At 37.7% G+C, this 24,063-nt stretch overlaps 1 protein-coding gene across 1 annotated transcript; it reads left to right on the top strand.

Moving 5' to 3' along the window:
• The first annotated feature begins 7,051 nt into the window (after nucleotides 1–7,051).
• Nucleotides 7,052–23,497, top strand: ankrd10b (ankyrin repeat domain 10b). Its single transcript, XM_078262105.1, has 6 exons — nucleotides 7,052–7,448; nucleotides 8,401–8,553; nucleotides 9,518–9,609; nucleotides 18,322–18,587; nucleotides 19,852–19,959; nucleotides 22,825–23,497. The coding sequence occupies exons 1-6, from the start codon at nucleotides 7,251–7,253 to the stop codon at nucleotides 23,043–23,045; spliced, it is 1,038 nt and encodes a 345-aa protein (XP_078118231.1). The 5' UTR covers nucleotides 7,052–7,250; the 3' UTR covers nucleotides 23,046–23,497.
• The last annotated feature ends 566 nt before the right edge of the window (nucleotides 23,498–24,063 follow it).

Genomic DNA, 24,063 nt, shown 5'->3' with positions numbered 1-24,063 from the left:
TAGAGATTATTAGTCAAATCAATCAAATAACATCAAAATTGCTAGAAAGATTGGGTTGTTTAACTAGAGTGTAGCGCTTTAGCTTATGAGGGACTTAAGGACATTTCAAACCCTCTTTGCATACTGTGGCCATTTCCATCTTTCCCACGACATCTCCATTGTTTCTGGTCAACCCTGTAATGTAGGGTGTAAAAATGAGAGTATGAAATGTTTAAAGAGAGTGATTTTACAATGAAAACACTGAATTGCTTCATAACAAGACTTATCAGATCATAGACATTTCAAACGATGTACTTATATGGCTGCAAGAGATTTAGGTTTAGGGGTCTTCTTAAGAAATGTGGAGTGTTCAGCTAGTTTTTTTCAGTTGTGCAATTAACATTTGTTTTTGCTGGTGGCGCTAGAGGAAAAGTCAGGTGATCACTAAAGTCTAACAAAAGTCTGTAGGATTCATCGCCTGGGAAATATGATAATATATAAATCAAAAGAGACAATAGAAAGATCTGTGTTTAAATCTCTTTAAAAAAACGTTAGATGTAAGTGACCTTAAATAAAAGAAATAAATAAAGTAGTGGCAGCTACTTTATTTCTTCTCTAATTTAAGGTGCCTTTCAATGCACTCAAGGACACCTTACAGGCACAGTTAAAAACAAGCAACAATGCATCAAGACATCATGAAATAGATTAGATTAATACATTACATTAAAATTAAAAGAGAAAACAACTCGTTACCAGTCTTCAGATAGACAAAGAAAGAAGGAAAAAAAACTGTTAATCACACTCTCTCTGTGTAAGAACTGGTGCGTTGCTGGCGTCAGAAGCTACTGATGTCACCTCCAAAGCTGCAGCCAGCCCCCCTCCTCCTTCTCCAGCATGCCCAGAAAGACTGCATCACTGCTGGGCTTGTTGATCGCCTTGCTGCTCCCTGGAGGGCACCTCACTGAGTGCATAAGTGACTAATGACCTCTTACAGGTAAACATCCGTAGTCTCGTATTTTTGTGATAGACGGAGACAGGTGCAGTGTGTGATATCTTGTAATCTAATAAACATATGCTGCAAGTGCTCTACAGTCTCAAAATACGCGTGCATGCAGAAAAAATAACAATGTGGTGAAAGAACAAAGAACACAGGGGACAAAGCAATATACAACAGCATGACTGATACTTTGAACAACAGATGGTTTAACAGTGTGTGTGTGTGTGTGTGTGTGTGTGTGTGTGTGTGTGTGTGTGTGTGTGTGTGTGTGTGTGTGTGTGTGACAATATAGCGTACTTCCTCTCTGCAGTGACGCAATGAATCACACAACACCAAAAATGGCACAGTGCATATCAATCCCAATACATCTATGTATGAAGGACCAATGTGGGGGAAGGTAAAACACGTCAGAGAGAGAGAGACAGAGAGAAGAAGAATCAGCATGTGCAGCACTGAGATAAGACAGCAAGGAAGACAAAAGGAAGGGAAAGTCTTGCATACAGTACACCAATGAATGACCACACAGTGATGGAGGAGAGTCTCACATTATCATACTGGTATTGGTATATGTTAAATAGTCTTATGTGTTAATGCTGACGGCTTTGACTGAGGAGGTATTTCTAGTCACATTGGCTTAACATTTCAATAGTAATTACATCTAATTAAATGCAATAAAACAGGGTTGTATAAACAAAAGATGTATCAGATTGACAAAGGAAAATATACAATACTGCAGTTTAATAGACCATTAATGAACAAAATTATTCTTCACACAGGGCAAACAAACCAATACACAGAACATTACATTGCATGTCATTTAGCTGATGCTTTTATCCAAAGCGACTTACAATTGCTATATATGTCAGAGATTGCACGCCTCTGGAGCAACTAGGGGTTAAGTGACATTTTCAGAAATTTCAAAACAACTACAAGCACTTCGCCAAGCTTTAAAATAAGGCTGTTAAACTTTATGAGCAACACCAGTAAGTTTCAAAGTGCTTTGTGGTTGTGTGTTTCTGGAGCAGCTGTCATGAACTGAGCAAGCTCCATCTGCTGAGGAAGACCGTTAGATGCAACTGAAAGCTCCAGAAAATGCTGGTAAGTGGACCTTGAGTTAATTTTCTTTGGTCATCATGTAGGTTTTATTCATTTGATGTATCTGTGACATTCTGTATGAAGTTATATGAGGATCACTCTCCTACTGCATTGAGCTTTTCTATTCTTACTCATATACTCTCTAGCCTACTTTATGTCTTGCTTTTGTCTTATATTGTGAAACTTTTTGTGACGTCTCATCTAGAAGTGTTATTTAAAATAAACTTTACTTAAATTAGGGGACAACTTATCAATGACGAATATATCAAGAGCAAATTGGAGCAATTTTGACCTCACTTAAAAAAGGCATCAAGTATTCATAGGAGAAATGAACTTGTGCATATGCTTTCATTTTCTAAACACCTATATTTACTTATTTATTTATGTATTTATTTATTATATTTAAGTGCATTTGTGATAGCAGAATTACCTCTATCTTCAAACTGCGCAGTCTTAACAGTGATAGCAAATAATCATTAGGCTACTGTATATTTTCTTTCAGTTTGGGACATTCTTGTAGTTTTAAGGAATTACCAAAACGGTCATGCTGAATAGTGTGCATTTAGCTTTTCTCATCTCAAAAAACTGATATAACAAAAAGAATCTTCTATTAGTTTTAATTTAATACTACTTCTAATAATACTAATACCTAGATCAGTTGCCATCAGAAATGGTATGATTGGCTGCAAAAAGCTCCTCTCACATTACAGAGTGCTTAACTTTCGAGTTTGACACTTAGTTTGTGTGAGCACTCACCCCATAAGGAAATATCCCACCAAACCTGTGCAAGTGTAAACAACACTAAGAGTGGTTTGTTTGAACCTCACTTTGAGAGCACTGATGTATGTGGAAAAGATGCTGTTCACATATTGTTTAAACTTACCCTCCCACTGTTTTAATGCTGATACCTACAATACTGGTCAGTCTTGAGGCTGGGAAAAGATTTATAGCAGGAGGAAGCTGTAGTCTTAGGGGATGGATTTTTACCTTTGACCTAGATAAAGAAAGGCAGGAAGAGGAAAATACCTGGGAAATGCAAGGGTTTGTTGCAGCGCATAGTCTGCCCATTATCCTGTGATACTCCGTGCTTTATGAATTTTGTAAGCTACTTGTGTAGTGAGGAAATGAACAAGACCAGGGTTCTCTTACAGTGTATGTCAGAAATAAACACAACACATCTATAATTGAATTTCATTTCTAAATATGTTGACATATGCTGACAGCTTTAAGTTTGGCAATTTGGCTGATACACTCAAACAAGATGTAATTGATATTTGCAGAAGACTATGAGAACCATGTGTGTGTGTGTGTGTGTGTGTGTGTGTGTGTGTGTGTGTGTGTGTGTGTGTGTGTGTGTTTTCTAATGATCTCACTTATTTTTTATGTGAGTCTAACATCTACAATCCACCAATCCCCCTGCTGTTAACCAAAGTGATACCTAACAACTTTGCGTCATTGCTCTTTCATCTGTGTGGAGCTTACTCCGTGATGTATGATCAGACGTCAGCAAACAATCCTTTGTACTCCTGTAACGCCATGTGAAGGGAAGACTGGCAAGACCATGTTTATACACATGACAAATGAGATGTGCTCTGCCTCTTGAATGGCAAAATGACACACTTCCTCCTTGAATGTATCACGGTTTAGAGTAAACTAATCTGGTTTCATCAGAGCTGAGGCAGAGTTTCCCTCACCCTCAGCAGGATGATTAGTGTTGATGTAAAGGGATTACTAAGTATTTAGTAATTGTCATTGCCATATTGCCATATGCCATATTGCCATATTGCCAATACTAAATGAACTGAAGTAGCATAGCCGTTTTCTCATATTCTCAACTCAGGACAATGTCCGGAGAATCAGGTACAGACATTGCCCAGAGTTGCCATTTCACACATGTAAAACACAACAGGAGATTGTCCATGTCAGACGCGTTCTCACCGACTGGAAATACTCTGTTTGGTTTAGGCAAGGGTTACCGCCTGGGTAAGGCGTGCAGGAGGCAGGACATGACGCGGATTACGCCACATCACGTAGCTGTACAGATGTTCCAGCATTTCGTCTTCTCTCCAGTTAGACATTTCCGTTGCCATCTTCATGTAAATGACCCTCTTTTTTCACCCTTGGATGTTTGTATTCTTACGGTTTCACACCAGCTGCATGATAGAAACGTCATCAACACGCTCACTTGCTTGCTGTGAATTCTCTTGACAATGACCAGCTCTATTCACACATGGGCTCAATTGGACATTACATGGACTTTGTACTAGGGGGCTGGCAGGAAAAAGTCTGTTTAATGTCCAGTCCAACTGATTCGTACAATTGAGTTCTTACATACAGCTCCGTAATATCTAGATAAGTTCAGGGTTGCAGTGTATCTGTGAAAAGGGCAGTTGTTTCTAGTCAGTTCTTTTGATCTCAGCAAACAGACAATAGTCAGGTGGGATATTTAAGCAGGCTGATAAGCTATCAGCGGACATTCCTGTGTGGATGTGTAATCAAGGTCAATGACAGAGATTAAGACAGGAACTGGCAGCAGGTTCATAAATTCACATTGGAGTGACGCATGAAAAGACAGAAAGATAACTCAATATAAAGACCATATGCAGTCACATAACACTCAAACAGACAAGATGATCTAAAAGTAAAAATACAACTTACTGAAAGTTCTGTTTGTGAAAGAGTGTTTGTCAGAGATCCAAACTCTGTTCATTGGTATTTAGCTCAAGCTGCCAAAAATCAAAACCAAATAATGTATTTGCTTGTTTGGCTCAATTTGTATCACACTGGTTGAATGACAAGTTAAACTGTCAGTACAAAATATATGAAACCTTATTGTTGCTCAGTTACAGTACACTGTGGTATTGTGATATGCTTCAAACCTGTGTCCTTTTAGGATTACAAAGCTTATTTTAGCAACGTACTTCCTGTGCTTCCAAACGTTTTCAGAAGAGTAGAACTATTCTCTGTCTGACATTAATCACATTGTATGATGAGGGTGTAGGCGATGCACAAAAGACACTGTGCTCTCCTTATTGTACTCCCTGACAGCCTTAAGGCATTTCTTGTCGATGCAACAATACCATACTGTTCATGTTACACAGCCTTAAAGGATCCACTTCAAGGATTTGTACTGAGAAGTTTAAATTCTGGGTGCTCCATAATGAGCATAAAACACAATTAGATCTCACAATTTGACTTTTCTGTAATAAAGCACAGGCACAGACTGTTATGTTTCACACATATTTGTTTTTCTAGTGATATGAAAATATAAAAAATTAAAAAAGGATATTGTTTGGAGAATTCTTTATCAGCAGTCTTCTTCAGTGCTCTAAAACATAACACTGGGATGTCAATCCCTCCTGTTAAAGTTATTGCATTGTGAGGGTTTCATTATGGGTAATGTATGCACCAGGATTTCACAGGGAAGAAGAATGAATAAAATATAAAATACACTATATCTGGATTTTTTTACACTTTCATAAGCTGTCCATCACGAATACAGAACAACGTTATGGCAGTGCAATGCTAAATCGATGGAGCACTCTTTTAAAGAGACACTAAAGGTTGGGTTATGCACAAACAGAAATAGTTTGTATGAATCTTTGTTTTTATGGACTGTAATACTAATATTCAGTTTAATAAAGCCTACATTATAGCCTGTTGTAAAGTGGGTGCATTTATACACAATAAGAGTGAAACAGGTTCCTCTATGTTGCAATAAGTGGCATACATCTGATGATTTTTTTTCATGCATATTCATTAACCTCTTACAGGTAAACATCCATAGTCTCGTATTTTTGTGATAGACGGAGACAGGTGCAGTGTTTGATATCTTGTAATCTAATAAACATATGCTGCAGGTGCTCTACAGTCTCAAAATACGCGTGCATGCAGAAAAAATAACAATGTGGTGAAAGAACAAAGAACACAGGGGACAAAGCAATATACAACAGCATGACCGATACTTTGAACAACAGATGGTTTAACAGTGTGTGTGTGTGTGTGTGTGTGTGTGTGTGTGTGTGTGTGTGTGTGTGTGTGTGTGTGTGTGTGTGTCACACTGTAAAAAAGGTGACTTGGGAAAACTGGGTAATGAAGTGCCTCCACAGACCATGTTAAATGGTTGGCCACTTTAACACAATGGTGACATCATCACAGCAATAATATTAGTGTGACGCACTTCGCTGAGGTTCATTAACATTCTTTTCGTTCCAAAGCCTTTCTCATAACAGAAAACCGCTCTGGAGCTCGCCGAGTGCATACTGTGATAAACTCCAGCACACCGCAATCCTCCACAGGATACGCTGGTTTAGACAAATGTGTCTGCTTTCTTCCTGCATGTAGCTTAAGAATCCAAACTATTAAGAATTACAATAAAGCCAGGAAAATACAATTACGTTAGAACTAAATCTTAGACTGCTGATATTGATTGGTATTGAACCATAATTGGATTCCTGTGGCTCTGGAATGAAATCAACTCTACACTACATCATGCAGCTAAGGTGACTTGCTACTACAGGCAATATCTCCCTCTAATGTACAAAAATAATACTTCACCATGAAAACAGTTCTGGCTAGTGGCTACCAACATAGTTTGGCATGTGGTCTATACTGTCGATAGTTTGCGTACAAAGAGTATTTGCCTCGTTGGATAGTGCATACATAGAAATAAACATATTAAAAGGAAAGCAATTAATACAAACACAAATATACACGTACAAAACTATTTACCAATAATAAAAACGGCTGTCTTGTTTAGTGCAGGATGTGCAAAAATCAAATCAAGCTGCTGTGTCTCCTACCAGCTAGTTTTTGAAGTTATTCTGCTCCCTGGTGGCCATAAAACCATGAACACGTCTTTTAAACTCATAACTCATATACAGTCTACTGCCCAGAAGGTGGCGACATTGTGAAAAAAAACACCAGAAGGAAAAGAACAAAAGTCAGGAATGTGAGCTCCAGTCCGCAGTTTGCAGCTCACTTGGCGTTTCTCAAGTTTTACTCCGACGCGTGCTCTGCCCATGAATGTAAAATAAGACCGTCTGCTTTGTGTTGTCAGGCAGAGAAAGAAATCGCATCTGTTAGGGTGGCGCGTGTCCTGATACACAGGCACCAAACGATAGTCATTTTTGTTGTCTGTTTTTAAAGTAGAACGTTAGGCATTCATCATTTTTCTACAATGTCGGTGGGTGTGGAGTCTGGATTCTCGAGCGAGGAGGTCTTAAACAGCCGCTTCCCTCTCCATCGGGCATGCAGAGATGGGGATGTCGGTGCCTTGTGCTCCCTTCTTCAGTGCACCTCAAACCCGGCTGACCTCACGGTGGAGGACACTTTCTACGGCTGGACGCCCATACACTGGGCCGCTCATTTCGGAAAGGTAGCTCGCTAGCTCGGTGTTTGACGGACAACCATTCCCGAAATGAATATTTTGGTTTCCAAAATGAGCGCCAACGGTCTGCGACATAAGCCTCGCCTCGGCCATTTCCTAATGTTAGCTGATAAAACTGAAAAGCAGCCATCGTTAACTGTAGGCAGAGAATGGACCATAAACGTTGAATTGATACTGTTTTCTAACGTTAGCTAACGCATATTTCATTAACTGTACCGATATCCATTATACATTTTAGATTAGATATTAAGGTAACGTTACGCTTTCCTAAGCAACGTTAAGGTTTTGCGAGTAAAAAGCTCTGGTTTAACGTTACTTCGTGCAATTTTAACATTAACTTAATGACCGTTAAATGACATGTTGAGATAGAAACTGGAATGTTACGAGAAAAATTAACCTTCGTGAGTTTAACTTTTGCTTGTTAACTTAAACGTTATTGATACAATGATACTAAACACTTAACGGTAAAAAAATATTTAAAACCAGGTGATATCTGAGCACAAAACTACGTTACCAAGGTCAGTCTGAAATCTTTTTCGAAAGCTTTAACGTTATATTGAAAACGTCTGGTAACTTGCAAGTCAACTTTTAACAGTAATGATCCATTTCTGACGAACTGACCGCTCCTAAAGAATCACACCTTACACATATGCCAAGATTTGTGTTTACACTAACTAGTTAGCTAACGTTACACATTGGGAAGGCAGGCCTAACAGTAACAGTTTGCACATAAATTGGAAGCATGCCAACAGCAAGAGCTATGAAGACTCCGACTGAGCCAGGCCACACAATAGTGCTGAATTTTTGCCTCTAACTAGCTTCTGTAGTATGCTTGTCTATACCTGCCCAATGTCTTCCTGGAAAGTAATTAATTAATGAATCACTGCATATACATTAAAATCTGTCTGACTTTCCATCCATTGCCCTTGTGTCTTCACAGCTGGAGTGTGTGATGCGTCTGGTTCAGGTGGGCTGTGGTGTGAATGCGGTGACCTCCAGGTTTGCACAGACGCCCACTCACATTGCTGCATTTGGGGGCCACCCTGAGTGCTTGTTATGGCTACTCCAAGCTGGTGCAGATATTAACAGACAGGTATGACATCAGATGCACACTAAATACTGCACACCAGGGGAATTAAACGGTTCGGTTTGGCACTTTAAAAACCACCCAACTTATCAAGTAAGAATTATCCTTTTTGACATTTCCTGGGGAGGTGCATGTAAACATGATCTGAAAGAAAAGAGGAGAGCAGTGTGAGAGGTTGAGCTCAGACTGATCCCATCAAGGAGGATCACTCTAAAGTGGGGTCACAACCCTCGCAGTCTACTGTTGCTACTTACCCCCCGACCTATTTTATATTCAGATTATGGTAATCACAGTTTCTGATAATGCATTTGCTCTCAGACTGTTATGTGTTTTACTTGTCACGTTGTTTCCTCTTCATTTATTTTCATGCAGACTCGTGCATGCACTGGGGCTATATTTTATGCTCCGCTGCACTGCTGAGAGAAATCAGATTAGTAGGTCATGATTACATAACGGGTCTCGTCATCATGAAACACAGTTCTATCAATTGGGTTTGAATTTGCTCAGCATATGTTGAAATAAACACCTGAGAAACAAGGGAAAACTATGATTTGTGAGCTTACCTCTCTTGAATCCCTAATATGGCTGGTATTGGACAGCAGAGTAGCGCCGTGTTTAAACTCAGCCCACATTACAGTTGTTAGAGACAGCCTTCTTGTCTGTATGTTTTTTTTTTTTTTTTTTTTTTTTTTCTCTTCCATCTGCACTCCTACTAATGTGTAACTGTAATAAATGTGTGTGGGCGGTGGTGAGGTCTGGGTGAAAAGTTCAGGCTCTGCACTGTAGAGTTACGCCCTCTTATTGTCTGTCTGTTTTTAACCTGGAGGCAGTTAGGGAGGGGATATTTGATTTATAAACATACTCCGTATATATTTTGTATCTGAAACAGTGTTTTTGCTCCTACAACTGTTCTTGTGCGCAATACAGTCATGCTTTTTGTGTGTAACTGCAGTCTTTTGTCATCACTCAGGACTATGTGGGTGAGTCGCCCATCCACAAGGCTGCTCGTGCGGGCAGTCTGGAGTGTATCAACGCTCTCTTGATTCAGGGAGCGAAAGCTGAGTAAGTCCTGTGATCAGATCTCTGTCTTCATTTCTTTTCCTCTGTACTATTCAACATCTAAGTTACACCTTTGCAAGGGATCACCACCAAACTCAAAACGGAGCAGTGATGAAATTTGAAATGCTAGATTTAGATGTGATTTCTACAGTGTTGCAAATAAGAGTCGGATGATCTGCAGATTAACTTTGCAAGTCTGAACCTTAGATAAAACAAACCTACAACTATAAAAACTTTTAAGTAATTTGGAACTCTACATTGTTGATATTATGGCTGTCCTACACATACCCAGCCAGAAGGAAGCTGCTCTGTTAAATGCTGCTCTCTTACATGCTAACTTTACTCAATCACTTTAGACTGTAGACTATGCATAACTAAACAGTGGTGGACATATTTTAAAAAAATTTCAGCATAACTTTCAAAACAAGTGCAGAATTAATATTTTAAAGGTCCTTATAATAAATCATCACCTTGTCTTGCTAATGTGTGTTTAATTCTGGTGTTAAAACCAAATCATTGTGTTAAACCTTTATTTATCTTCCTCCAGTGGCTTTTAATTATTGTGTGCAGTTCATTAAATAGCAAGACATTTTAATTTTGATAGTAGACTTTTAGTTGGCTTAAAACTTTTTTTTTTTTTGGTGTAGAATGCTAAGGTTTACAAAACAAATCCAGCTTAAAACAGTTTGATCATGAGATGCAGTATATAATAGAATGTTAATAGAATTGGTGGCGCTCCCTTGAAAATGTGACACATTTTGTTAATCCTTAAAATTGTTGTTTTGTCATAGCAACAATTCACATTAAGTTGCCCTCTGTAATTATATTGACAAAGACATATTTGGTTAAAAGAAATGGTACCTTTTTGTTCACATTCAGCAGACACTTTCATATTACCTTTTGTGTTTTAAGGAAGAGCTGCATTTTAATAGAAGTAGATAATTAACTCAGCACTGTGCCTTTTATTAATTTACGGCTTTGTAAATTTAGCACAATCATTACATGTACAAGAGGACAACTTAATGTAAAGGTTGATAAACTGTTCTTAGTCTAGTAGGCCATATTGCATGATCTTTGTTAAATCTAGAGTGTTGTTTTCTTTGTTAACATTTGTTTTGGTTAGTGTCTTACATATACAACTTGACTGGATGACCAAATGCACATTGCCTCTTTTTTTCTGAAGCCCTTTTACTGTCAGTATGAAACGGCTATAATTCTGTTGCATATAAATGAAATTGCATCAATCATATGTAATTGGTTGCATACTATTTTTAGGAGACTGCACAGTAATTGGAAGATCATATTTCTTAGTTTTGATTAAACTATTTTGGCTGCTGTCATTGTACAACAGGTGTTATTTAACAAATACAAAAATGCTCTTGGTATTGGCAAGATAAAACATGAATAGATTATGAGATAATGAACTTTACATTATGAATGTAACCAGCCCAGGCCATCCTGTTTCTTAGTAGTATTTTAGGAAGTGGGTAAATAATCCACCTAAATTGTAGTGCTTAGCCACACCTTGTTAGTTGGCAGCTCCTTTTGTGCTGTTTGATTTAAAACTGTTATTGTTGGTTCACCTGAAGCATGGACAAAGGCAGAAGAGACACAATTTCTTAAATTTAGAGTTTGTAAAATATGTAGGGACACAAAACACAAATGATTGCATGACTTAAGAAACCATAGTTATTATTTCTAGAAGGGCGTGTATGCCAGTCAACTCAATGAACAAAGCACTTCATTTACCTACTGTCATATTTTATACAAGTATGCAAATGTTATTTTTTGAGCTGATTGTTACTCATACTGTTAGTTTCTTAAATTAGTCCATGTTTTGTTTGGCTAGAGTAATTATATAATCTAGTTTAATATTCTAGGAAGATGACATTAAATGATGCAGCATATTTTAATCAAATATTTAATTTTGAAATCTTTCTTTCTCAGCTCAACTATTGTTTTACATGCAGTTTCACTTTTTGCAACAAGTTGTATGCCTTTTTTTTCTGATGCCATTGATGTCCAGAGACCCAAAACAACCAGGGGGTTTATAGATGCACAGTTTATTGTGTGTAGCTTTTTTATTTGTTCATCCTGAAAGAAATTGCTCATTATGTGGTCTTCTAAATCTGAGCTCAGCAAATGATGTCAGTGGAAAAAGTTAGTTAGAGATACCATAGTGAAATATTGGCTCTACATATTATGTACTTGTTACAATGAGGATAGAAGGCATTTGTATTTGACATTATTGAATGAAGTTTGATAGTTCTAGGGACTTTGGGCCTCCAGTTACCTCTTGTTCCAATAAGGAATGCAAACAATGCAAACACACTTTTTTTTTTTTTTTTTTTTTTAGGGTTGTTGAAACACGCGTATAACCTCTTCCTTGTAGTTTGTTATTGGACTACATGGCCCTAGTGATATAAAACACAATATAGAAATAAAAGAACTCAAATTATAATTGTATGCGAGTTCAGTTGATTGTTTTTTTTTTTATTAGTCAAACTGTAAACCAAGGTGATTTGATTTATACTTTTAGTTGAACCTTCATTTCCCATGAAACCCCTGGTTGATTTGGCGGTTTCAACAATATAAAACCAATGTGTTCATTTAGACATGTTTAAAAAATGCTTTATTTCTTGTTGAGGTATTGTAATGTGCATTTGGTTATCAGCTGATGAGTAATATTTATGATGGAAATGATATGTGATTTTTTTTTTCCCCTCCTCTGCAGATTACAGATTAATGCATTTAGTTCAGTTCATGTATCAGTTTTTTTGTTTTGTTTTAAACGTATGACCCAGAAATGTATAGAGGAACAACTGGGAGGGAAACTAAGAGGCACACTAGATGGGAATGAGGCTCATGACAAAATCACTTTAGACTAACAAACTTAAGTTGGTGTCAAATGTCTGTTACCAATAACGCTAATTTCTCACTTATATCTTCTTAAAATAAATAAGGGGTCTAAATAAAAAAAAATAAAAAATAAAAGTTTGAAAGCCAAATAATCCTTATGTACTTTGTAATGGAAAAACATATTGTTTAAATGTCCAGCAAATCAATATGCCATTTGGATTATTATTTTATTGCTTGTACAATGTGTCGTGTGGCACGGTAAGAAATGCTGTTTATTATCATTTTATGAAGATTTTGTGTACAAATGAACATATTCTTAAAGTCACACAAGATAATCATCAATGCTTGTCTAATTCCTTTCCTGTTATTTTTTTTTTGTAAGTAGTAGCAGAAGTGCAAGACAAATGCAGAACATTCAGTAGACAATGGAGTATATAATGGGCTGTAAAAGTACCTTTTCAGCTATAACCCATTTAATAATTGTTATATTTATAGTAATATTTTAGTAAATCAACAATGAATATTACATAATAAATTACAGTTGTGTAAATATTTTCCTTTTTTAAATAACCCATCACAATTTAGAAAGAACTTTATTTCAGTTCCATTCAGTTCGGATTTCAAAGTTTTTTCATGGTAACATGAACATTTCAGTGGAAACCTACATGCTCTCAATCTTCCCTCTTAAGATCTCGTCATTTTGATGTCCCTCTTTTAAGACCGCTTTAAGCACCGCTTTGTTACACGTCTAAGAAATGCCTCTGTGCTGCCACCCACAACAAAATCAAGACAACAGTGAACCGTCTACAGTGAAACCCAAATTTGCTGCATCACATTAGATTAGATGGACATTGAACTTTGTTTCATTAATATTTGATTCCTTAGCATTTTCACTTATTTTTCTTCCTGTAAACCTCCTTTGCGAACTACTCACCTTGTTGAGTTCCTTTTGTGAAGATTCTTGAGTAACGGGCGTTTGCATTGTGATAAAACGCTTTGCTTCGCCTCACATTCTCTGCTCTTGCAGACACCTCAAAGACTGCAACTGGCCAGCTGGCCCGAGCCTTCATAAGAGGAAATAATTAGCATGTCAGTCCTTTACGCATAAACTGTATGCTTGGAATATATTTTGCAGCTGTGACTTTTCCTACTCTCTTTGCACTGGCGTTGTCAGCCTTTTGCTTGTTGAAGAAAGAGAAACAGGAGAAACCACACTGAATGGATCATTCTGATTCATTCATTTCAGAGCGTTCTCTCACCATCTGCTCCCACCACCGATTCAACACACCCAGTTTGCCGATTGTCTGCCGAAAAAGGGCCTACTGTGGTTCTGAACACCAGAAATTAGAGGCCACAGATGATCAATCATCGCCCAACAGCACCTGATGGCTGACTGTGGGTTTGAGCCAGGGGCCTGATGCCTCCTGATCTTTTTATAAAATATTTGGATGCATTTTATTTTCCAAACTATGAACTAAAGCTTTCACCCTCAGAGGCTTTTATCCATTTTCATGAAACCTTGGCTATGAAGAACTATACATGTATGTGAGATCAACTGGAACTATACCGGTAGTATCATGGTTGGATACCTTTTCTTTTCTCCCGTTTCCTATGACCCATCCACCTGTGTCCTTCACACTCGTACACCTGTTTCATATGTGCACAAGGATGTTTCCCTTGCCTGCACTGGAGAGACCCGTTTCCTGACAAAGAGATAAATGTATTGGAATGAAAGTGTGCTCATCCTCTAGTGATGCTTATCTTTGTCCCATTACAAATTGAGAAGACCTTTTTCATTGGGACAGCAAGTACTACATCGGAACGGTTTCAGTTCGGTAAGACTGAAACGCTCTTGTGGTCTTACCCAGCCTTATTGAAGAAACGGGTCTCATTTGCTCTCTTCCTCTTATCGTCTCTCCATTTAATCCTAATTAATGTTCTGGTCCTTATGTCCAAATTAAAACAAACCACAAAAGACTACATACTTTACCTAAATTAAATGTTTCCTAAATTATACATAAACAATATAATTAAAATCAATTTGTCTTCAAAAGTGAGCTTTTACTATATTTCATCTCTAATATTAAATATCATGAAGAAACACAATGCTCTGATAATTGTGATAGCATGTCCACAGTGCCCGCCTCCTAAATGTGAGCTAAATGGGTTAAAACAATCTCATTTAACAATAATATTAAATAAATAACCTTTTTCTAATTCCTAACACGTTTCCTCATCAAAACTAGGTTTTTATTATTTGTCATGAGCCTCAAAGTGCTAAGGTGGTCCATTAGCAAGCTAGCAGCAGGTAGGAATGTGTTAAGAGGCTTCCGGTGATCAGAGTAGTGCAGAGACAGAGGCTTAGAGCAGCTGAGTGAGATGGGTTAGATTTTGCACACCATCATGTACTGAACTGTGTAATGCTAACAATCATCCTGTTGCAATGGTTATTCACTGTCATTTCACTGTACCAAATATTTTACTTCATACACAGAAATGTTTTATTTTGTATGTCACAGTATTAACCCTATACAATATCATAGTCTGTTTTGACATCTAATCTTTGTCACCTTTTCCTTTATGAAAGTGACAAAGTTTCAAAAAAAGTTTTCTATACTGAAACAGAACCGTACGTCTTAATGTTTTGCAGCCATTGAATTGGAAATGACTTGGTTTTTTCAAGTAATCCTAGAAAGGGGAAGAATAGACACTGCTGAGTCTGCCCCGTTCCCTGGGATAGCCGCACTGTTGTGGCATTGAGTGTTCTCACTATCGCTTCCTATCTACACACTGGCAAACTGTTGAGGTATTTCTTGCGGTGATTGGTTTTAATGCTAGGTTTTTATGAATCAAAACTAAAGTTTTAGACCTGCATGCTTTGCTTATTATCCATGATTGTTCCTGTATCTAGTCTTTGTTTTTATTTTATGATTTAGTTTTTTATTTTGTGAACTAACCATAGGAGCCCTTTTATATGGACAGGTTTAATCACGTGAGTCCCATGTCAACATGTAGCATGATAATAGGCTGCCTCTGGAAGGTTAGACGATAGTTAGAGAAGATGCATACTGTGTGCTTAGGACGGAAAAGCAAAGCATACCAGGCATTTACAAAGAATTAACGCTTCCTTTTTAAAAATGCATACTAAACCTGGGTTAATTGGTGTACTGTTATCTATTTTTTGCATCAGTGCTTACTGTAGATACCAGGTCTCACTAAAGGAATACCGTTTTTAAGATGTAAAGGGTTTATTGGCTTATGAGGGGTCATCTAAGTAGAGTAAGTATAAGAAAAGTTTACAAGTATAATTTCCATCTGATTTGAGCAAAACATAACATCTGCTGTTGAGATGATACAGCATCTGAAACTCTCCTTGCTTCTTTTTGGTCCAACTTTAAAACGAGGCTTGGAAGGCAAAACTGGGGGTTTCTAGTTTTTTTAAAGCTTTAAAAATCAAAGAATACCAGAGATGGTAAGGTTTGGTCGGATTTGATCTTAGGTCAGCACACGTGGCTCCAGAGGCCGCAGAGCTAACTACTGGACTTCCTCTGGACAATAAGTATGACAAGTACCTGGTGTAGCATTTAACATGGAAAGAATTACAATAAATGTAGTTGACAGTGTATGATTATTGCTTAAAGGATAAGATAATACAGTGAACTCCTTCAAATTTATTTTGCTTACTGTAATGTTTTTTTATTTGTTGCTCGCCCATACTGATTTGTTCAGTGAACTTTCTCTGTTTTAAAGAGAAACTTAGTTTTTTGGGGCACTGAATTGTTGAATTGACTTAAGAAAATGAGTTTTAAAACAGTTTTGCCATTTAAATTTCTATTCCTTAGAGTGAGACCTATACATCTACCTTACCATAAAATGGTTTTGTAAATGTAATCTTTTGGAATAATCCTTTGGAAGCGTTAATTTTGAAGGGGACGGGTAATGTGTAATTTTAATTTGTTTTCTTCAATCTTAAATTCTTTATAAAATGTTTTTCATGTGCACTAGCTCTTGAAATGTTTCTTTTTTGCACAACTGTTTATATAAAATGCAGAGAGAGAGAACAATGTCTAAAAAGAATGAATGACCAAACAGCAACTGTGTACATTAATTGCATTTAATCGTGTGGAAGTCAATGTCACTTGGTTTTAACTTAACAAAAATTGGTTGAATAGAACAAAACATAGTGCTTAATCATACAGTTCCTGAAGCAGCCACCAAGTATGCCATTGTATTTAATAAAAATGGACCGTACCTATTTTTGGTGTATTGATATGATTATAAATTGCCTGCGGATGGTAAAGTTGTCATTGTTTCTGTCACATTTTTAATAGTAAATACCGTATAAGCTTGGATGTGGGCCAAAGTCCCAATTCTTTGACAAAAACATGACTGTTTGCTTAGAGAACAAATTTTGCAGTTCGATGACATTTAGACACAGAACAAGTGCAGTATTGTTGTGTAATTGGCCAATGGAGAGGAGAGAAATTCTCATCAAGCTAAAAGGCCTCTATTGGTTAGAGGAAGACTGGCACGATAATGTCACATCAGCAGGAGAAAATTAAATGTTTACATTTATTCACTAAATAACTGCAGCAACAACATGCATACATATACAAAAAGTTGATTCTTAAAGTAACATTTCTTAATCACATTAAGACTACTAGTTATCTGTCATGGTTTTATTTTCCAGTGAAATTTCTTCCATACTCAAGTGCCATGTGCAAAAGCTATGACACAACACTGTTTGCTCATTCATTATTGAACTCAGAAAATCTCCTTATTCCTGCTGCGCCTGGATATGATTGACACAACTGTACGTAGTGCAATAAGTCTTAAGGATTTACAAACGCCCCTTTATAGAGTAGTACATCGGTTTCTCTTGTTTTTCATTCTTTCTTGAAACGACATGAAGACTAGGTCTTTACAGCTTCACCTTTCCAAGAGAAGACATCTGGATTTCTAATGGTTGAAGGTTGTAGTTTGTCCTTGATTCGTTGGAGTCGTTGATTTTGTGGAGTTTCCTCTGAAGATACAACTTACATCCTGGCCTCCTTTTGGATAATCAACTTGTACTTGTCTCAGAAGAATTCTACAATCTTCCTTTGCTCCTTGTTGCATCACTTTTGTTTTCAGGAATATAGCTTATTTTCCACTTTAGACACACACAATATACAGTGTACATTCATGCAGACATGTGCACAGTGCACCACTCCAGTTTTATTTATTTTATTTTTTTTTTTTTCCCCCAACTTAAATTTGGGACATTGCATCATTGGTTTGATGAAGCTTTTCAGAAATACTTGATCAGTATCACCGCTGGAAATGTGCGATGACAGCGGCCTTTCACCCTTTGCAAAATCCTCCTTGATGTCGCATTTTTCCTGCAACAAGACGAAGCTCTTTACATCACCTACAACAATTCTACTTTTGGATTCAGTGGATCATTTGATAGAAATATCATCATCCTGTCCAGTTTGTCAGATTCTTTCAGGTTCTCATCAAAATAAACTGGTGCATACCTACAGTTGTCTCAATCGTGTCCTTTTGCAGCAGACATGTTTCCCTAATTATTTGGAAACTTGTCAAGATTTAAGTCCTATGGAAGATGCAAATGATCCGAAAGGATCAGTCGTCATCTCTCATGAGGATGACGAAGAGGATGTGAGAGGGTAGCGCAGCATAGGCTATGTCTATACATCTGTGTGTCTGTCTGTGTATGCGAATACTTGCCTAATGAGTCTGTATGTGTGCCTGTGTGTGTGCGCGCGCGCTTGGATGTGTCTTATTTTGTTTGTTTTTTATTTGTGTGAATCAAGCGTACAGTGAGTGTCTCTAACACTCCTCCTTCTCGTGCAGTATGAGGAATGCCAGTGGGCTGACTGCTGCTGACCTGGCCCACGCCCAGGGATTCCAGGAGTGCACTGAGATTCTCTCCAATGCCCAGAACTTCCAACAAAACATGGCTCAGTCCCATAACGGGGCTTTTCTGAATGGCATTACCCAGAATGGGGGCCACGCTCGCCCCACTATCCAGGGACGCAGCTTCTTGAATGGCGTTCCCAACAGAAAGCGGTCATTTGATGGCATGGAAGCAAACCCAATGAAGAAGGCTAGACCAAACGGTAGGTCACTAAGCTCATCGTTTTTAACATCTTTTTTTTTAAGTTACTTTTAGACTCTTTTTCCAGGTTTCGTTGAAAAGAAAAACGGCATCAGTATGCTCCAGCTGGAACATCTATTATTAGTTTAGACTGCTGCGCATGCTCGACAAAAAAAACTGTGCGTAGCAGTTATCTGTTGCATGTCGTTTAGTGTGTGTACTAGAGTGACATAAAATATACCCGGTATGTACACTTTTTTTTTTTTTAAAAAAAGAAGAAAAAAAGACTGTACTTATTATTCAGTTGTTGACATTTTATTTTAGCATCAGGCATCAGGATTAAAAAAACATGATGATGATAATAATTACTTTTATTTATATAGCGCCTTTCAAGAAACCCAAGGACACTTTACAGAATTAGAGGTTGTAGGCTGTGGTAAACAGGTGGTGTTTTAGGAGTTTTTTAAATATGTCGAAGGATGTAGCATTTCGGCTATCTGCAGGGAGGGTGTTCCAGAGGGATGGGGCTGCAACACTAAAGGCTCTGCCTCCGAAGGTACTGTCTGGTGTCAGGAATGGAGAGCAGGCCAGCGTCTGAGGACCGCAGGTTTCGGGATGGGGTGTATGGATGGAGGAGGTCGGAGAGTTACTGTGGGGCCAGGACATGGAGGGATTTGTAGGTGAGAAGGATTGAGATGAGAGGATTTTATATGTGATGCGGGACTTAATTGGGAGCCAGTGAAGGTGGATGAGGGTTGGGTTGATGTGCTGCCATGATGGACTCTTCAGAAGAGGTAATTATCTTCACTCTAGTTTCTGCGAGCGAAAGTCGCCGGACGACACCAGTATCTAAACGGCCATACTGGGAAATACAGAGAGAGTTTTGTGGAGCTGATAGTCTTAATTAGCTTTGTATCAACTCATTTGGCAATGGCTTGAATGTAACAAATGTTCATTATTATTAAAAAAAAAAAAAAGGTTAGGCACTAAAGCTTTAAGAAAGGGTTGGAGCTTTGACTGTAAATAGTTCAAATTATTTAACAAATATTTAGCAAGGAAGATTTTTATTTTAGCGAGTGGAAATTAATAAATATATATATATATATATACACAAAAATCAGTGTTCATTTCTTAAGGCAGCACTATCTTCAAAATGGATGCAGGAACAGCAAGAGATTCAACTGGGGCCTTGCATCATGGCCTAGAGTTTCTGCCATGTTTGAAGTTAAAAATGAAATTCTTTTCAAATATCATTTCTCGCTTTTGTATGTACCTTGTTCTCCTAGGTCTGGGCATGCCACCAGAATTGCTGAATGGGAATGGGCCACTGGGAGGTGCTGGAGAGGCCCAGATGGAAAGCATGAGCATGGAGTTGGCAGCAACTGTAACCTCAGGTGGGCCAGGACCCTTGCATTTGGGCTGAATGGGTTTGCACCACCTCAAGTGCCGGGGTCCATGGATCAGTGTGGGGACCAGGGGGGGGCAGGACAGGTCAATCCCTGCAACTAAAGAGCTGGAGGTCATCACTGTGGCGTCAATGCAGACACCTTTGTCGCTGCACCAACTCTTATGCCTACCTGTAGAGAGCTTGTGTGTGTGTGTAGGCACATGCTAATGTTCACTTTTGTGCACTTTGACTGTAAATAGTTCAAATTATTTAACAAATATTTAGCAAGGAAGATTTTTATTTTAGCGAGTGGAAATTAATATATATATATATATATATATATTTTCACAAAAATGTGTTCATTTCTTAAGGCAGCACTATCTTCAAAATGGATGCAGGAACAGCAAGAGATTCAACTGGGGCCTTGCATCATGGCCTAGAGTTTCTGCCATGTTTGAAGTTAAAAATGAAATTCTTTTCAAATATCATTTCTCGCTTTTGTATGTACCTTGTTCTCCTAGGTCTGGGCATGCCACCAGAATTGCTGAATGGGAATGGGCCACTGGGAGGTGCTGGAGAGGCCCAGATGGAAAGCATGAGCATGGAGTTGGCAGCAACTGTAACCTCAGGTGGGCCAGGACCCTTTGCATTTGGGCTGAATGGGTTTGCACCACCTCAAGTGCCGGGGTCCATGGATCAGTGTGGGGACCAGGGGGGGCAGGACAGGTCAATCCCTGCAACTAAAGAGCTGGAGGTCATCACTGTGGCGTCAATGCAGACACCTTGTCGCTGCACCAACTCTTATGCCTACCTGTAGAGAGCTTGTGTGTGTGTGTAGGCACATGCTAATGTTCACTTTTGTGCAGTATATCTTTTTGGTATCGTCAAGCTTTTTTTTTTTTTTTGCATAACATGCATAAAGGAATACATTTGTTTTCATTTGGTGCTAAGCTACATTTGTACGTATAGTGAATGTGCTGTATTTTTCTACTTTTCCACGTACCTAATTATACTCGATGGATTATGGTATTAACATTTCTTTGTATATTTAATGCATCCGTCCAGTTATACAGATAATTGTTGTGTAATCCTTTTTTCTTTTCTTTTTAGGTTTATGATAAAGTGTTTTTGTTTTGCACAATTATACAGCTGCACCCCAACAAACTTAGTAGCATTCCCTCAACACGGTAGGGTCACCAGGGCAAATGTAGGTCATATTGGCTTTATGGTAAAAATAAGACTTGGTCACGTTTAAATCAGTCATTATTGCTTGTCAAATTATGCAGTGTTGCATAATAGGAAAAGGGTTAATTTCATTGGTCCCCTGAAGATGTGCTGGAATGGCTCAAGCTGTTACATGCTTATCCCAAATGGATAGTGTATATATAGTATAGTTATTTTTTAAACTATTTTATGTAGAGACATACACACATAAAATATAATATCTAAATGTGATTGGATGGTTTTTATGTTTTATCCCCAGTTAAATAATGCTTAATTCATATTTATATAAAAATTATGAGTGCCTAAGCACTCTTTAATATACGTAGAGGAAATGTCTCCTGGTGTTGACCGCTACCACACATTAGCTGACTCCATTTTGTGTTCAAGAATGACTTTATGCCAAAGCATATCCCAAAATGAATGTAGCTCGTAAAGTATAAACAATTCACTGTGCAGCTTTTTTGTAGTTTGTAGATATCCTGTACTAAGACATAGTGGTCCGTGGGCTTGGAATTGGGTTATTCCTCTTTTATCTTTTTGTTTCCTTTTTCATTTTCGCTGTGTGCTTTTTGATTCTCAAGTATGGTAAATGTTTACTATTAGCTTATTAACTATTAGTTTTTTAGGCAACTAGCAAGGCTTGCACATCTGTATGCTACATCATAATACCCAGTCTGATTTTGAAATTGGTAATTGGCCATTTTACAATCAGTAGTTATGAATAAACAGTACTGCTCTAGAAAGTTTGCATGGATTTGCAAAAAGCCTTATTTCTTGAGCTGTATTGAATAGTTGAACAATAACTTTAATGTACATTATTTTCAACTTTTATAGATATTGGTAAGGGGAATTATTTGTGTATTTTGTAGTACTATTTTAATGTTGCAGTTGAGTTCTGTTTATTTTGTTCTACATGGCACAAGGTTTGACTGTATAGTCATTCAATTTGGAACATCCAATGCTTAGTACTGAGCAGGTTTAGCTTTGTACTTGATTGTGTGAAATCATTAAATGTTGATTAATTTTATAAGCGTGACTGGTGGACTTTTGTTTTCTTGATGTATTCTCATGAATCTGTCAAGTCCTGGCCTTATGGTATTTTTTTCCTAGCCTGTAAAACGGGAAAAAAGTGGAATTATTTTCGGATGAATTCAAAGGAAGGATCATAAATATGAAACTAATTTCACTAAACAGAATTTTTCTAATTTAAATCGCGTCTGTCATTATGTTGGGTTTTGGATTATGGCATGCTAACACCTCGAAGATTTAAGGTTTTCTTGACTTGACGCAGTAGCTTAAATACCACTGTGGAGACAATGTGGCCACCTTGTCATACAGCAGTAACTGTACAAGTCAAAACGTGGGTTTATATAAGGCTCTGGAATGTACTTTTCAATTTTTTTCATCAATCAATTTGTGAGGGTCACTCCAAAAAAATCTTTTGTATTTATCAGTTGAAATACAGTCACATAATGTCTTCTAAACTTCTTTTGTAGTTGGCTGCTCATTACGAGTTCCGTTTTAATAGTTGTGCAAAACAAAATCAAGTCAGTGTTTTTTTTGTTTTCCCTGTCTCTCATTATATTTATAGATGCAGGAATAGGGTCACAAATTAATTATATATATTCGCTATTTGTCTCATTTCCAGTGGCAGGTGAGGATTTTTCCTCAAATGGTCACAGTCAGCCACAGCTTCCATTTGGGTGTGACCCAGCAGCAGAAATCCTCCATGGCCAACTCGTCTACAATGACTCCTCTGAGAACAACGGCACTGAAGGCAGCCAGGTGGAGCACCAGAAGTCTGTGAAAGCAGAGCAGTTGTATGACCATGCCTTCTTCACCACCATGCTTCTTTACCATGGATCCTAAAATACAAAAGATCTAGTTGACAGGCTATTTTTTTTTTTTTGCCTGAATGTCATGTAAGCCTAAACAAGCATTAATTTGCCTTAAAACCATTGAATGGTCCATTTATTCATTTAAAATATTTGTTTTTGGAAAGGGCAGGCCCATTGTGGATGGACTGAAATGTGTAACTGATAGATCGTTAAGTGGGTTTTTTGTTTGTATTGTTAAAGAGTGTTTAGCCTATTTTTTTGTTTGATTAAACTATAAATAGCCTTGTTCTGATATACACTAAACTAAGCATCTGTATTGAACCACTGCCAATACGTTATTCTTTTTTACATTTTATTTGTTTCTGTCTCAACTCGAAGTGGGATCCCTGCCTCTTGATGGTAATACAAACAATGCAAGTCCCATGTTACTCATTAAGAATTAAAAAAACGTTTAGCAAAAGTAAAGTTTGATTCAGTTTATTTTTGGACCTTCACTGGTATAAATAACTTGTGAAATAAGTCCTTATCCTGGCAAAGATGCCATGTTAACCAATAATAAATGAGCTGCATAGAAATTGTGCTAACCCTTACCTGGACTTTTAAGATATTTTTAAACCACAAGTCTTAAAAAGTTTTCATATATAGGGGTCCACTTTTTTACTGTAGAAAGCCAAAGCATTCTTGTTGGTCTTAATGTGTATTTATGACCTAGCTACATTAATCAAAGTGATAGTTTTATCCATGATACTGCTCTAAATGGAGCAGGCCAGACTACCAAGTCTGGTCAAGGAAAAAAGAAATTCAAACTTAAAACTGAAACTTTATTTTCCTTGACAGTGGTGTACTTGGCCAACAGAAACCTGTCACTAGGGGCGACTCTCGTCATAGATGCACAAACATCAAGTCACTGTGGCCCAGCTCCGTGAGAGACGACGCCCTCAATGAGAATGGGGGAGGAAAAACATGCTGATACATAAAACAAACTAATAGATAAATGTATCTTGCCGGTATGTAGCATAATACTTTTCCAAAAGCATATTTTCTTTACG

Source organism: Sander vitreus, chromosome 11 (assembly GCF_031162955.1).
Source record: "Sander vitreus isolate 19-12246 chromosome 11, sanVit1, whole genome shotgun sequence".
In the NCBI taxonomy this organism is placed as follows: Eukaryota; Metazoa; Chordata; class Actinopteri; order Perciformes; family Percidae; genus Sander; species Sander vitreus.
Note: the sequence above shows the minus strand (reverse complement) of the source record. Positions and strands in the feature narration are given on the sequence as shown.

What these genes read in the sequence shown, in the direction of transcription:
- ankrd10b (XM_078262105.1), top strand. Translation starts at nt 7,251, where the DNA reads ATGTCGGTGGGTGTGGAGTCTGGATTCTCGAGCGAGGAGGTCTTAAAC. An exon ending in GGGCCGCTCATTTCGGAAAG is followed by an intron (nt 7,449 to 8,400) that starts GTAGCTCGCTAG and finishes GTGTCTTCACAG; the next exon opens with CTGGAGTGTGTGATGCGTCT. An exon ending in GGCAGCAACTGTAACCTCAG is followed by an intron (nt 19,960 to 22,824) that starts GTGGGCCAGGAC and finishes TCTCATTTCCAG; the next exon opens with TGGCAGGTGAGGATTTTTCC.